The 16087-nt window shown below is 33.9% G+C and overlaps 2 protein-coding genes and 1 long non-coding RNA gene across 7 annotated transcripts; 1 reads left to right on the top strand and 2 right to left on the bottom strand.

Moving 5' to 3' along the window:
- Positions 1–4806: 4806 nt before the first annotated feature.
- LOC126700206 (uncharacterized) lies at positions 4807–5627 on the bottom strand. Its single transcript, XR_007647082.1, has 3 exons — positions 5542–5627; positions 5371–5469; positions 4807–4916 (listed from the first exon to the last, which is right to left on the bottom strand). It is a non-coding gene; the product is annotated as an uncharacterized LOC126700206 (long non-coding RNA).
- A 1986-nt stretch (positions 5628–7613) lies between these two features.
- LOC126701065 (uncharacterized) lies at positions 7614–8345 on the bottom strand. Its single transcript, XM_050399207.1, has one exon. It carries the CDS (start codon positions 8343–8345, stop codon positions 7614–7616), a length of 732 nt encoding a protein of 243 aa, XP_050255164.1.
- A 1173-nt stretch (positions 8346–9518) lies between these two features.
- On the top strand, positions 9519–14328 carry LOC126698531 (pentatricopeptide repeat-containing protein At4g20740-like). Of its 5 annotated transcripts, none has more exons than XR_007646496.1 (4): positions 9524–12044; positions 12982–13027; positions 13161–13254; positions 14143–14328. XR_007646496.1 is itself a non-coding variant. In XM_050395829.1 (3 exons), exons 1-2 carry the CDS (start codon positions 9825–9827, stop codon positions 13018–13020), a joined length of 2259 nt encoding a protein of 752 aa, XP_050251786.1. In that variant the 5' UTR covers positions 9525–9824; the 3' UTR covers positions 13021–13027; positions 14143–14328. The 5 variants fall into 5 exon arrangements, 3 of the variants coding, with proteins under 3 accessions (XP_050251784.1, XP_050251786.1, XP_050251785.1); XR_007646497.1 differs by having other exon boundaries at positions 9525–12044; positions 12982–13023; XM_050395829.1 differs by lacking the exon at positions 13161–13254 and having other exon boundaries at positions 9525–12044.
- Positions 14329–16087: the final 1759 nt, after the last annotated feature.

Below are 16087 nucleotides of genomic sequence, written 5' to 3'. Positions count from 1 at the left end.
GAAATAACAAATTTATTCATCACATAGGAGCTTGTCATGAGGTAAAACTTGATTTGGTGAAAGACATACTCCCCTTGCTAATAGTCAATGAATTGACAATGAAATATGTTTTATCCATAATCCCAAAAGCACCGAACAGACTTGACCTAGACACAAACTGATATTTTAATTTGGAAACCCAATTTTGTAAGACAGTGTGTGTGTATATATATATATACTTTGTCAGATTGCAAAACTCTCATTTACATATCTACCTGCTTTATTTCTCACTTCTCTTGCTCTTTCTTTTTTATTTTTTTATTTTCACATTTTTCTTTCTTAATAAACTCTAGCTGTAAGATTTTGTCATTATTCTTACTCTATGTGCTAGTCTAATTTCAAATTCTGAAATGTTCTTATTTTCAGTAATTATTTTTAATAAAAATTGCAATTTTTTCTTTTCTTTTCTTATTTGAGGGAGAAAAATATTGTCCAATTTAATTGAAATAATTTCATTTAGTTTCTTGAATTTGTTCAATCGATGCTTAAATTTTAATCACTTACCTTTTAATTGGTTTTGAATATTATGGAATATTTATTCTATGCCGCAATGCCATATTCTTGTTCAGATGCACTCTTTTTTATTTATAAATGGTTATTGTGTAAAGTGACTGGTCTGGTATTCATAATAATTGATACTTATTACATTATTGAAACGTTTTTGAACAGGCAAAGGGCTGTCTTCATCGGTGGGACTTTGAGACACAGGAGGAGAGGGCTGTCTTCATCTAGTAACATTTTCACAACAATCTTATTTTGAGTTGTAATGAGTTCTGATATAATCTTATTTTATTTCGACATATGATGAGGTGATAAATTAATTTTCTTGTAAAATTTTGATGTATCAGTAGAAGTACTCACAAGGAAGAGAGACAAAGCATTAAAAAAAATGAAAATAAGAATGGCGAGTGTTTGCGATGTGTTAGCATAAGACCCAAAATTTTCCTAATGAACCCCAAAAGACACCTACATTAGCTTATGTATCTATAGGGCAAATTAGATTTTAACTACCGTGCTTGTGTAAATTTAGAAGTTATTGTATTTATGCAAAAATAAATTTTTATTATTTCTTTGCTTATCCTTAGAAAAAGAAAAGAGTGAATGATGATTGTTGTGGGTGAAGAGAGAGAAATAATTTAAAAAATAAAGAAAATTAGTATTTTAATGAAATAAAGTATTCAAATAGATAATTTGATGTGAGTTTTTGACAAGTGGTCAGGTAAATTTTTAAAAAAAAAAAAAAAAAAAAAAAAAAAAAAGGATTTTTATACTAAGAGTTCATTTGGCAACAACTTATTAGCTGAAACTGAAAACTTTTTTGCTGAAAGTATTATAAATAGAGTTAAAATGTAGTTGAAATAGTACATTGAGATCTATGAATAGTACTAAAAAGTACAATGAGATTTATGAATAGTAACAAAAAAAATTGAATAATAGCAAAATAAGCTAAATAGTGAAAAAATTTGAATTTTTAAGCCAATACCAAATGCAACCTAAAATAAAGTAATAGTCTAATATACTGAGATGTGAATGCTCTAAAAAATGTAAAGGTAACATAACTGAGAAAGAGAAATAAACGACCCCTCCTTAGACTTATTTACCACATATGTACAAAAATATAAATATTTTAATCATCAACTAAGCCAGACTACTATTTAACACGTTAATTCCATCTAAAGAATTGTATGGCTATGATGAGGAATGTGGAATTGTGGATAGCAGCATATATGAGAGAATTAAGAGTAAAGGGTCTAAGTGCAACATCAAAGACTACCCCCTCACCATATTTCACGTTTAAATAGTGATAACAACCATGTCTAGATAATTGAAGGTACAATAATCAACAGTCTCCCAAACGTGGAACAAAGCTCTACACATTAGTAAAAACAAGGTGAACAAGTATATTTCATCCAAAATACTGCACCCTGCAAACATATTTAGTTTTACTAACCTCTAAATAAAAATAGCTTTCTACTTGTAACCTTACATCACTTGATAATTTACAAAACTTTTAAATATAGGCAAAATACAATAGAAAAGTCAAAATAAACCCAAAAGCTTAGATAGTGATGATCTATACAACTTCTGTAGAAACAACTCTTCTCATCCCTATTGTCGAAAAAAAAAAAAACATTATTAAAGAAACAAAAAAATTGAGCTTTCTGTTTTGCCATTTAATTTCTCTAATCTTACAACATAATGAACAAATACTTGTTTGGAATTCATCAAAACAAAAGATAAATCAACCTAGTTAAGGAACCCACTCACAATAATGAAGATAAATAATATGCCACAAATTGTTACAGTATAAAAGCTCAAAATCAAGACCCAGTTTCAATTAAAAATGAAATAAACCCAATTACAGGAAACAAATCTGTGTGTGTCTCAACTTTTTGCAAGCAACAAATCCCAACAAAGAAAAACCCATTAAAATCAATATAACTCACTTTTAATTTATTATTTCTTTAGCTTTTCATTTAAATATTATTTCTTTATTAATTTTTTATTATTTCTTACACAACTCACTTTATATGTCTCTCCCCCTCTCATATGAAGATTTTGAAGAACAACTAGCAAACCCACAACCCACAGCCACCTCCACTGCCCACTGGCCCCCATTACCACAACCCAAATCCACCAAATTTGCAACAAAATCATCTCAAGAACCAACCAAAATCACACATAAAACAACCAAAATTTAACAAACCCACAAATGGATTTGGGAAAGAAAGATTGGTTACTTCGAGGGTAACCACCTCCTTAGCAAAGGAAAGACTTAAAGAAAGGAAAAGAGAGACTTAGAGAGAGATAGGAAGAGCAAGTGGTTAATTTTCTGGATAATCCCCATTCAACATCTGAAATATCCTCTTATACATTTCAATCCCATTTTCTTGCCTAAACTATCCAACCAATGCAACTACTAACTAAGCACAGCAACTACTAACTGACTAACAGAATTCAACTAACTAATTGAATACAACTTAGCACAGCCACTACTCAATCAACAATGCTAATCATACAATGCTTATCAAATGGCTATTAGCAATGCTTATCAAATGGATAGCTTCCTAACACCTTATGAGGCATGATTTTTGGTGTTTGGTGTGACAAATATTTTGGCACACATGATGCCAATGCTCTAATGGCATCTAAATAACATTCTAATTAATCTAATGTGTCAATGGTAATAATTAGTTTGTAATTACAGTATGAACAGAACTATTAGAAGTTTCAATCTAGGTGAATAATATGGATAATGTTTTTATATTTTAAACAGTAAAATGTCTATTTCACTTTGTTGTGGATTAATGTCAAAATGCCTAAGAGCATGTGCTCTATAAGTTGTATCAAAATATGTTATGGAAGTATGCCTTAATATGAGCCAAACCGAGAGCAACTTCAGCCATCACCTCTATAATTGAACTCTGCATGGCAATTGGATCAAAGTGATAACTATAAACTTTGTACGTGACTTCAAGGATATGGCTTCCAATAGACAAGTTTGGACCTGAAAATGCTCTAACAGCTGATTAAGCAAGCAATAACAACTTGATTAATTTATACACCAATATAGCCTTCAGTATTTTCCACACTAGTGGAGAAATAAATAAGGAGAATGCATGTGAAAGTTACGATAACTCGATAAAGTCTCTTGATGTCATATCAGAAACATATCAAATTGTTATCACAATCAAGTTACATGAATTTAGCAAAGTTCTAAGTTACATGAAAATGAAATCTAGAATGTGATAGAATTGTCGTTGCTAAGACTAAACAGTGGGCTATATTATATAGACAGCGTACCTAGTCCAATGGGGAAAAATGATTTGTAACAATGGGGAATACACCTTAATACAAGGGAAATTATTTGACTATTTAAATATCATACAACTACAAAACTATGTTATTGAATTAATTTGCATAAACTGACATCTACAATTCTATTTTGAGACTCCTCCTTCTGCAGGGTACAGAGGAACAATGGGAAAATTTAAGGGGGCTTGTGTTGAACATAATCTATCTATAATTAAAAACAATGGGAATATAAGATGATAATTACATTCCTACACGGCTACACCCACCTTCCCTCAAATTATATTTTGGAGAGGGTTGGGGGGATTTTCTAGAGCAAAAAGAGCATGGGGAAGGCATGCAGGTTGTGGGCTAAGGCTCATCAATATTCACTAGCAGTTTCCTAAGATGTCTTCCTAACATCTATTAATATCCATTAGTTATTTTCTGAGATTTTTTCTTGAAATTTGCGATGCTACAATGCGGGAAAATGTACTCTAGCCCATCTGTTTTAGCACAATCCTGCCAATCATCATAAAGACGTCAAGACATCAAATATACATTTTCGAATCTACTCATGTTGTCTGTATCTTCATGCAGATGGATCAAATAGGGAAAGCCGAATGGAAGGAAACCAAAAACTAAGGTAAATTTGCAATTCACGACACCACTAAATTAAAAGAAACCTTACTAAGGGTTCATGTAAATTACCACAACATTCACCCACATTTTGTATAAGAACTCAAATAAGGCAACCATACCTTAAAAGCACCAAGCCCCTGCTGCCTATCACATCCAAAGTAAGCCCACTCGCCACATATTCTGCAGTTCACCCAATCACCAGTTGCAATACTGTTATATCATGCAGATTCAAATTATTTAGTAAGGCATTCAATTTTGTGTGCATGCATACAATAAACAGCAACATAGAGAGAGAGAGAGAGAGAGAGAGAGAGAGAGAGAGAGAGAGAGAGAGAGAGAGACCTGTGACACAGCAAGCAGCATTCTCCATCCACATCATCATGAGCCAGTTCATATTCTAGAAGATAAGTTTCGTAATGCCTTTTTAGTGTATTCCCCACACCCTAATTATCAGCAGAAATACAACTTGAGTCTTCCAAAAGTTTTCCAAAATCCTTGTAAGTTACAACAGGTTAATGAAATTTGAAGTATGAAAGAATAACATCATATGAAACCAATCCCAAGAGAAAATCGCAATTTAAAAAAAAAAAAAAAAAAAAAAAAAACTGCCAGAATTACTTTCAGCCTATCTAGCCCCCTCAAGTTAAGTCATAAAGCTCAATAGAAAATATTGAAAATAAATTTGTGTCAAGAATATTTTGAAAACAAATAGTAAAAAATCATCATTAGCAAACACCATCTCCCAAATACTTCAAATTTTCCCAATTAGATAAGCTTGAAATCACAAAAGCCATTTACTACGCAATGTGACATAATATTAATTTTGTAATTAAGATCGTGCAACATAAAGCATCTCAAGAATAAAAGAGGAAAACAATGAAAGTTGAAAAACCATACAGTCATTCTATTGGTCAATGTGTGATTACGCATCTTTGAGAAAACTTGTCCTTTCCAATTGATGCCATTCCCAACATGAAAGCCTCCTCGTGAAACCATCTGAGGGACCAACTTTTTAAAAGCTAATTCTTGGCATATTTTCAATAACCTTTAATAAGGTAAAGAACTTACTTCTCTATACAAGTTGAAAAGGTTAAGGTGCTTAGCATTGAGAATGGCATCAAAGAACTCAGCTAACGCACCTTGAGGAATGAGACGAGTATGTCCACAGAGGAGGGTCAGAAACTGCATTACATCCCTCAAAAATTCCTCCTTCTAGGATAAGAAAGTTGACATATAAGTATTACAACTCCTTGCACATAAATTGCATCAAGTATATCGAGAGATCCAACAAGGTAGAACATTCATTTGCGTAAACAGCTAATTCATCTACAAGATCTTACTACCAAAATCTATTTAAACTAGTAGGTTTTGGCTCTCAAAAACATTGTGCAAAAATATAAAACCGAAGCTGATTGGAATTACACAAGGAACTAACAGTGAAACTATTGATTAAATCATCAGCTAAGAATCATATGGCTTTGTTTTTGCAATTATGAGCACAATCTGGTCATATAGCATGCTTGTTATAAATTTGTTGATACTATGATGGCAGTCCCAAGAACCCAGACATGTTTGCCAGCCAATTAGTTTTACAAGTCACAATAGAGATAACACACACACACTCTTTGTCTATGTCCAAACATAAATTCACAAGAACCCAGATAAGAATTCACAAAATTCAATCCAAAAAAAAAAAAACTATTAAAGGGTAGCACTAACAATACCCAACAACAGTATTAGCAAAAGAACTGAAAAGAAAAAGAAAAATATTACTTACGCAACAACAACAGTAATTCAGTCCAGGAATCAACAAAAAGAAGCAAAGGCAACGAGCATGAAATAAACAACTATTTAGAAAGAGAAAGAGAGGGGAAGATTCGACTTATAAAGGTTTGGGTTTAGGGGTATTGACTTGTGAGAGAGAGAATCTGAGATCTTGGAATGGGCCCTTAAAGTGTAGCCCAGGAATCGTTATAGTGGGCCTAGACCTAGGACCAAGAACCAAGGACCCAGGCTTAGCATGTGTAGAACCAAAATAGTACTCTAGAAAGTGTAGAACGAAGAAATCATGACGTTTTCTAACTTGGATAGACTTTTAATAGTGTTTGGCTGGCCATTATCTTTTCTAAAAGTAGAGGAAGAAAAAAAAAAAAAAAACACGACAAAAAGGATTTGTGACAACGTGGTCAACATAATCAAAATCTTAAAATCCTTCTCCTTCCTCCTTGTTTGTTCATTCTTGTTTTGGGGGTTTCTTTCAACCTTGAACATCAAAGTTTGAGGAGGCCAATCCACAGCCTAAACATAACCGAATTTGAAGTCTAATAATAAGGTATCGTTTTTTTTTTTTTTTTTTTTTTATTAATTTTTAAGAATATGAACCTAATGCTATATTTGAACAAGAATGTTATATTTCACATCAATTGTTTTTCATATAAATCTTAGAAGCGTAATGTTGAAATTTCATTTTACATAAATAATGGTTATATATATATATATATATGTGTGTGTGTGTGTGTGTGTGTGTGTGTGAAAATGTGACTTTTGGTTGACTTCATAATATTTTTTCATATAAGCTTTTAAGGCCTCATAATTTTATATATTATTATTCTATTATATATCTACTAGCCTCTAAGCGCGTGTGATGAGTATTATGCATTTGTAAGTGAAATAATTTTTCATCACAATTCTAAATTTTGTTGTGATTAAAAAATATAGTAATCCCGAATTATAATTGATACAAATTATTAATTATAGAACAATTATCACTGAAAACAAAACAATTATTACATTAAGAGAATTCCTCTCCAAAAAAAAAAAATTACATTAAGAGAATACATGTCACAAAGTCAACAGTAGTATAGATAATCACATAACACGTTAGTTTTCAAACATAATAATTTGTATTTTTTGTTTCTTCCTCACCTCTCAATTTTATTTATGTTATTTTTCTCCCTTTTCCCCAACTGCGAAAAAACCCTCATAGGGTCTGGGCAAAGGTGTAAGGCTCTAATATAATATTAAATCTGTTGTAGCTGGCCTTAACCAAATCATTCAGGTACTTTTTTTTTTTTTTTTTGAAGGGGAAATAATATTGCATTGCAAATAAAAGGGGATACAAAGAGAACCTGCCAGGCAGGTTAGTGCTGCATATCAGCTTGTACAATAGGATCAAGAAAAGAAGGGGTAACCCCTTTCCACAAGTGGACAGTCCTATTACAGCGGGCAAACTGGGCCAGCTCATGGGTTGCACCATTAAAAGCCCGATTGAGGTGCCTGAAGGAGCAGTAAACAAAGGATTGATGAGCATGAGAAATGTCCTGAATAATATGCCCGTATGGGGTTCCAAAGGCAAAGTCGTTGATGGCATTGATCACTAAGAGAGCATCACTTTCAAACATAACCTGAGAGAGCTGTAACTCTTGAGCAAGCAAGATACCTTGCTCCATTGCAAACACCTCCACCAGATCAGCCGAGTAATGGGATTGAAGAGGCTTACAGAAGGCAGCAACGGTTTGGCCTTTGCAGTCCCTAATGATGACTCCAACGCTGGATGACTCTTCAAGATCAGATGAAGACCCATCAACATTGACTTTAAAGACACCGGGTGGAGGAGGAGACCAGCAAGCCGGGTGAGAGGGTCTAGGAGTGAATAAGTCTATAGTTATTGCGTCATTGAGCTCCTCAATTAAGTTTTTGGCCATCTGCCAAATCTGAGAGGGGGAAGAGCATTTATCATCATGTGTAACTTTGTTTCTGTTGAACCAGATTGCCCATGCAGCAGTGAGGAACAGCTCCAAGTCAGTGGAAGGCTTGTGGGATAAAATGTACAAGGTCGAATCATGGAATGTCCATTTATTCCTTTGGATCATCTGCGGAAACTTAGACCGTAAATCATTCAGGTACTTCCTCTTTATTAAACTATCTGTTTGATTCCGATTTTTCTGTCTCTGTTCCTTCGTATTTTCTAATTTCTCATTCTTATTCGGATCTTCTATTCTTTCTATATATGTTCGTTCAGCATTAGATCTTAGATCTGAATTTATTTGATCCTTCTTGATTATATTTCTATTTGTGTTTTGCTTTTGCAGTAAGAATTAGAAAATGGATATTCATCGAATTCTAAGTCTAATAATAGAGCCTGTTTGGTTCACTTTTTTTTATCACTCAATTTTCATTACTCATTACTCAATTTCCATCACTTATCACTCTAAATGCCAAGGTTGTTTGGTACCATCACTCAGTTTTCACCACTCACTATTTTTCACACTATTTGGGGGGCCCACGCCTGTCACGGTGCAGCTTTTTTTTTTTTCCCCAGTACCCAGAAACCGAACCTAGTGAAAAAAAAAAAAAAAAAAAAAAAAAAAAAAACCCAGTGAAGACCGAACCAGTGAAAGAAGAAGAAGAAAAAAAAAAAAAAAAAAAACCCAGTGAAGACCGAATTAGTGAGAAAGAAGAAAAAAAAAGTCAGTTGGTCAAAAGGTGCAGCTGAGTGGGTCCCTCATGTGTGTTTAATTACAAAAATGTCATTGAGTTATGAGTTATGGAAACTGAAAATAGCCAAAATGTGTTTTCAGTTTTCGTAACTCATAACTCAAAAATCAATGAATTGAGTGATGGAAACAAAAAATTGGAAATTGAGTTATGACTTGCCAAACAAACTTTTTTTTTAGAATTGAGATGGGTCCTACCATTTTTGAGAATTGAATTATGGAAACTGGGAATTGAGTGATGAGAATTGATGATCCAAACGGCCCCTTAGGGTATCGTATTTTTAATTTTTTATTTTTAATTTTTAATTTCCTTGAAATTAAGGAAATATATATGAATATTTGTCATATATTTATCCGATAATTATGAGAGGAAATTATGATGTAGGAATCTGATGACATAGATCTGCCACAAGATATAAAGAAGCTCAAAGGAAGAAAATATATATCTTCCAAATACATTTGAGTAGATATAATATCAAGGATGAGCTTGAAAATTTGTGACAAAGATTTATGTATGAACTCTGAAGGAAGAATTTCAAGTGTCAAGAAAAAGATACAAAACCCACTTAACTGCACAATTAAAACGTTTCATTAAAATATCTATTACCTCTAAAATGAAGAATAATTATTAACATATCAGCTAAATAATGCAGGGGTACAAACATGACTGTCTCTGTATGGGGCACTGCACGGTGCAATTTTCCCAAAACCCTCAACGCACTGCACTTTCATAGAACAACCAGTAAGTCAGACACAACATAAGACAACAGTGTAAATTGGTCACTAAAGAGAAGCTGGAAGCTGATGAGTAGTGGTGAAAGAAACCAATGAAAGAAGAAAAAACAAAACATAGAAATGCCTCCTCACCTTCAGCCCCCAATTCCCAAACCCCAAAACCAAAACCAAAACCAAAAAAACAAGTTCTACTTCTTCTACGGCCACCGTAAACCCTCCCAACACCGCCCCACCGTCCGTGGCGGCCTCTTCTCCAACCGCCAATCCATCTCCCTCCACAAACCCTCTCCTCCCCACAATCCTCAACCCTTCAATCTCCACCACTGGGACCCACAACATTCCCCCACCACCACCACTGAAACCCGCAACACCAACACTGGGTCTGGGTCTGGGTCTGGGACCACCCACACCTCTCTCATCCGCCTCTCCCCTATCGCCCGATACATCACCGACTCATTCCACAAGAACCAAAACCACTGGGGCCCTCCCATCGTCTCCGACCTCAACAAACTCCGCCGCGTCACTCCGGACCTCGTCGCCGAAGTCCTCAAATCCCAACCCGACCCGAATCTCGCCTCCAAGTTCTTCCACTGGGCCTCCAAGCAAAAAGGCTTCCACCACACTTTCGCTTCCTACAATGCCTTCGCCTATTGCCTCAACCGCTCTAACCGTTTCCGCTCCGCCGATCAACTGCCCGAACTCATGATCTCCCAAAACAAACCCCCCACCGAAAAGCAGTTCGAAATCCTTATCCGATTCCACTCCGACGCCAATCGGCCCCTTCGGGTTTTCTACGTGTATCAGAAGATGAAGAAATTCAATGTCAAGCCTAGGGTTTTTTTGTATAATAGGATTATTGATGCTTTGATGAAGAATGGGTATGTGGATTTGGCGCTTTCAGTTTATGATGATTTTAGGAATGATGGTTTGGTTGAAGAGAGTGTTACTTTTATGGTTTTGATTAAAGGGCTGTGTAAAGTTGGGAGAATTGATGAAATGTTGAAGGTTTTGAGTAAAATGAGGGAGAATTTGTGTGCGCCGGACGTGTTTGCGTACACGGCAATGGTGAGGGTGTTGGTTGAAGCAGGGAATTTGGATGGGTGTTTGAGGGTTTGGGAGGAAATGAGGAGGGATAAGGTGGAGCCGGACGCAATGGCGTATACGACTTTGGTTACCGCGTTGTGTAAAGGTGGGAGGGTGGAGAAAGGGTATGAGTTGTTTAGGGAGATGAAGGAGAAAAGGTGTTTGATTGATAGGGCGATATATGGATCGTTGGTTGAGGCATTTGTGGCAGATGGGAAAGTGGGGTTTGCTTGTGGTTTGTTGAAGGATTTGGTGGATTCTGGGTATAGAGCTGATTTGGGGATTTATAATTCGATTATCGAAGGTTTGTGCGGTGTGAAGCGAGTTGATAAGGCTTATAAGGTTTTTCAGGTCACAGTTCAGGAGGGTCTTGAGCCGGAGTTTGTGATTGTGAATCCAATTTTGGTTTTGTATGCAGAGATGAAAAGGATGGATGAGTTTTGTAAATTGTTAACCCAAATGGGGAAATTGGGATTTTGTGTCATTGATGATCTTTCGAAGTTCTTTGCTTTTGTGGTTGGGAAGGAGGAGAGGACAATGATGGCTGTGGAAGTGTTTGAGGACTTAAAAAAAAGAGGTTATTGTAGTGTTTCCATATACAATATTCTTATGGGGGCACTTCACAAGAAAGGGGAGTTTAAAAAGGTGATATCACTCTTTGATGAAGTAAAGGAATCAGATTTTGAACCTAACTCATTGACTTATAGTATTGCAATTGAATGTTTTGTTGAGATTGGTGATATTGAAAAAGCATGTCTGTGTTATAATAAAATCATGGAGATGTCTTTGGTTCCTTCTGTTGCTGCTTATTGTGCTCTTGCTAAAGGGCTCTGCAAGACCGGAGACATTGATGCTGCTATGATGCTTGTTCGCGATTGCTTAGCCAATGTTACAAGTGGCCCTATGGAGTTTAAGTATACACTTTCTGTTGTCCATGCTTGTAAATCTGGTGGTGCTGAGAAGGTGATTGAGGTATTGAATGAAATGATGCAACAGGGTTGTCCTCCTGATGAGATTATATACTCTGCTATCATCTCTGGCATGTGTAAGTATGGGACAATTGAGGAGGCAAGGAAGGTTTTTTCGAATTTGAGAGACCGCAAACTTTTAACAGAAGCCAATATGATTGTCTACGATGAAATGCTAATTGAGCATATGAAGAAGAAGACCGCAGACTTGGTGGTGTCTGGATTGAAGTTTTTTGGTCTAGAGTCCAAGTTGAAAGCAAAGGGTACTTCTCACCCACCCTTCTTCTCTGTAAGTTCCAATACTTTTTCTCTTTAATTTCCTCTAATCTTTACCATTCTGCTATATTTAAATTAAAAAAAAAAAAAAAAAAAAAAAAAAAAAAAAAAAAAAAAAAAGATTTCTGTGAAAAATAATGAATATTGCTCAAGAAGTTCATCTGTATTTTTGATTCACTCAGCTATTCTATTTTCCAAACCAAAGAGAAGCCAAAGGGTGCATTTGTATTTGCTTCAACAATAGAAGCGTAGGCATTTTCTGGCTTTTGAAGGAGAATTATAACACTTCTAGTTAAGGGATTTTTTTTTGAGGGGGGGGGGGGGGGGGGTGGTGTGTGTGTGGAGATGAGAGATGAGAAGGAAAGAGAATGATGTGTTGGTTCAAGTTTGGAAATGGGTACTGGAATTTATAAAGTACTACTTCACATTTGATGAAATAATTGCTATAATCATATATTTGCTTGTTGCTTCTTTAAAGTCTATTTCAGTTTTAAGTTGGGGCCCTTTATCTTTCATCATTGTCAAATTATTTTGTATACAGCTCTACAGAGAAGAATTTATTGAGTTGCATTTTAGATTGGTCTAGATCATATTAAATGTTGAGCAGAGGAAAAAAATGTCAAAAGGGAATTGTACCAAATCGTTGAATTGAAAGCAAATAAGAACTCCATTCACAATCTTATGCGAACATATCTGAGGAGTATATTGATAACTTTTAGTTAAAATAATGATTGGAGATTTTGTTATAGTGGACAAATGAAATGTACATTCTGCAGAAGCTTCTTTGAATAAAATTTCATCAAAATTCATATATGCCTATCCATTTGAGTCTACAAGAAAAGTAGTCTGTACTGTTTGATATGTAATTTTGGCATCATTTCTCCATGAATCTGTTCAGTTGTGGATTGAATTTTTTTTTTAATACTGAATTATTCACTTTGGATAAGCAGACCTCTAGAAGTGCAAGTGAAGTGCTGGGAGTACTATGACAGGCAAGTATGTGTTATATTTACTAAAAAATAATTACCTTTGCAACCTTTGAACCAATACGCTTTTTTTTTTTTTTTTTTTTTCCCCTCCTTTTCATTTCCACGAAGAATGGCACACTCAAATTTTTCCATAAATCCAGGAAACTCCAATTTTTAGTGCCACAAGGAGCACATACATAACTCAAGACAACCACAGAAAGAAGAATGTTATTACCATTTATTGTCACCCAGCAGGTAAGGACAACAGAAATTGACAACGGCCCACAACTCCTAATTCAAGGAAAAAAAATTCAAACACAAGCACAGAGAAAAATAAACAAAGATCACATACTAAAATTCAAATCCAATCTACAAACATAATATTGAATTAGTGAAGTATTACTTTAGAAAGAACAAATGATCACATAACGAATTCCATGCAAGATACCTTCAGATTGTTTTGTAATGGTTTGCCACTGATGATAATACCATGAGCACTTGTTTTGTAATGGTTTGCCACTGATGATAATACCATGAGCACTTGGTATCTCATGAAAAATTTAGGCTGTGTACTAGGATTCTTTACAAAATGCCCATGGTAGTAAATAGGGTGAACAAATAATAATGAAGTAGACATAAAATACAAGAATTTTGTTCGGCCACGTAAAACAAATTATTATGTGCTAAGGAAATATGAGAACAGTTGCATGGAGAATTATAGGATTGGCAATGGAACTGGGCCAAGACATGTCCCTTCGCCAATCCTGCACGGTGAGAGAAATATTCTTCCAGAACCAGTATGTAACATAGACACATAGTAAACATAGCCATAAGAGAAGCACTAACGTTCTAGGCTATGGGCTCATTGTTGGGTTATACTTTCTTTGGGCTAGTAATTTAGGTGATGGTATTGTTAAAATAAATGGTCCACATTTTAGTTAATAGGTCCACAAATTAGCCTCACCCATGTGTTAAATCACATGCTCTTGCTTCATAATAAGTAATTAAAGTTATGTAAAATCTCACAAAAAGGCCAAGGAACTTAAGGTCTTATTTACTAGTTTTTTTTTTCTTTCTTTCTTTTTTCTATAATTATGGTTGTTTTATATACAAATTTAACATTTTGCAATTTCCTTATTATAGGTAACTGGAGGCAATGAGGAGAAGCATAATATGTGGGATAAACTTAAGTTGTTTTTGTTCATATTGCTATATTTGCTTTGGCTAAAAGCACATGCAAATTGTGTAAATTCGTGGCAATCTGTCCAAGATATTTTTTCTTTTGTAAATTATATTATAGTAGTAAAAGTTGGAAATTGGTCATTATTATTGTTTATCTCCTTTATATGAAGATTTAGAAAGTTAGTTATGACTTCATAAAATGTCAAATATGCTCCTAGTCTAATTAGATAATCTTTATTCCTAAAAAAAAAAAGGGTTAAAATTGTAATTCAATAAAATTTAAAGTTAAAAATACTTAATATTCTCAAAAGAAAAAACAGTGGGTTAATCTCACATTGAAAAATGAGTGTGAGTTAAAGAGGTTTAAAGTATGTGTTGTGTATCCAAGAGTTAGACCCTTTTGGATATACATCACTGTAGGTTTCTTTAAAAAACCTTCTCTCCCTCTCTCCGTGTGTGTGTGTTAAAAATACTTAGTATTCTATAAAAACAAACAACTATCAAATAAACTTTTTTCCTAAAAATTAGTACACACTCTCTATTTAAATATATCTCACACATGTTTGGTACATTTTTCCTTAAATATGTAGCACACACTAAAACCTAGCAGTTTGCTCATTTTCAAAATCCTAAATTTTAGCTTCTTAAAAATCTCTTCCTGTGTAATCTCACTAACAATAGACAAATTCAAATTTAAAAATTATGACATTAAACTCAAAACAAATAAAAGGAGCATCATCACACGCACTTTGCTGCGTGTGATGAGGCTAGTATTTTGAATGAGAATATTAAATTTGGACAAATTACAACTTAGCTACTTATGGTTTGATCAAAATTTAAGTTGCCCACTTATGATTTGAAATTTAACACTTTACTCATTTGGGTTAGCTTAGAGTTTTGTAACTTACATCTGTTAAAAATATGGCTATATATGTAATTTTACTCCACTTTTATGTATCTCTTTTCCAAAAACATAAACATACAAGATCAAATAAGATAAAAAATAGTCTCAAAACACTTGCATCATGAGTTTCTATAGGTAGGTAATTTAAATTTCGGTCAAATCTCAAGTGGGTAAAGTGTCAAATTTCAAACTATAGAATCATAGATAGACAACTTAAATTTCGATCAAACCACAAGTGGGTAAGTTCTAATTTGCCCATTAAATTTTGATAAATGTGAAAGAGCACATCCAAATTTTTTTTAAAATGAAGAATACTTATTTCAATGGTTACAAACCATTGAAACTTACCTCAAGATACCTTTTCTCAAAAAAAAAAAACCTCAAGATACCTTTTATCAATGGTTGAGTGCCTGTGGATAAAAATAATAAACATATTTAAAAGTGTAACACTTTTTTCAACAATTGTATAGGTTATAAAAAAATATTCTCGACATAATTTTTGATAACAGTTCCCTACTATCATTTCAATCATTGAAAATATATTTTTCAATGGTTTTAATACTTTTTTTTTTTTATGATTTCAACCATTTAAAAATAGCCCTGTAGTTTGATTATGTATAAAAGTTTAAAACCTCGATATTTAACCTATAATTATACTATTTACTCACTTTAAGCATAATAAAGAAAAGTAATGCACACTAAAAAAGGGAAAAGCTTTTAGGGAAAAAAAAGGCAAACTGTCAAATGTTTTAGTGCACTAGACACGATTAAGTATAACACATAAGAGTATTGAACTAAGTCAAACACTACTAAAAATGCACACATAAGAGCATTCACATAAAATGTGTTAAAAAAAAAAAGCTTTTAGCAATTTAAAAAACTATTTCATCTATTTTAATACATCACTTTACAATATACTCAATATCAAATATTTTATTCTTTTGTAGAAAAAGTTTTTTGAGAAAAACTCTTCAAACTCTTCTTATATCTTTTTATTAGATG

This window comes from Quercus robur, chromosome 9 (genome assembly GCF_932294415.1).
Source record: "Quercus robur chromosome 9, dhQueRobu3.1, whole genome shotgun sequence".
NCBI classification, from domain to species: domain Eukaryota; kingdom Viridiplantae; phylum Streptophyta; class Magnoliopsida; order Fagales; family Fagaceae; genus Quercus; species Quercus robur.
Note: the sequence above shows the minus strand (reverse complement) of the source record. Positions and strands in the feature narration are given on the sequence as shown.

What these genes read in the sequence shown, in the direction of transcription:
- LOC126701065 (XM_050399207.1), bottom strand. Translation starts at nt 8,345, where the DNA reads ATGATCCAAAGGAATAAATGGACATTCCATGATTCGACCTTGTACATT.
- LOC126698531 (XM_050395827.1), top strand. Translation starts at nt 9,825, where the DNA reads ATGCCTCCTCACCTTCAGCCCCCAATTCCCAAACCCCAAAACCAAAAC. An exon ending in CTCACCCACCCTTCTTCTCT is followed by an intron (nt 12,045 to 12,213) that starts GTAAGTTCCAAT and finishes TGATTCACTCAG; the next exon opens with CTATTCTATTTTCCAAACCA.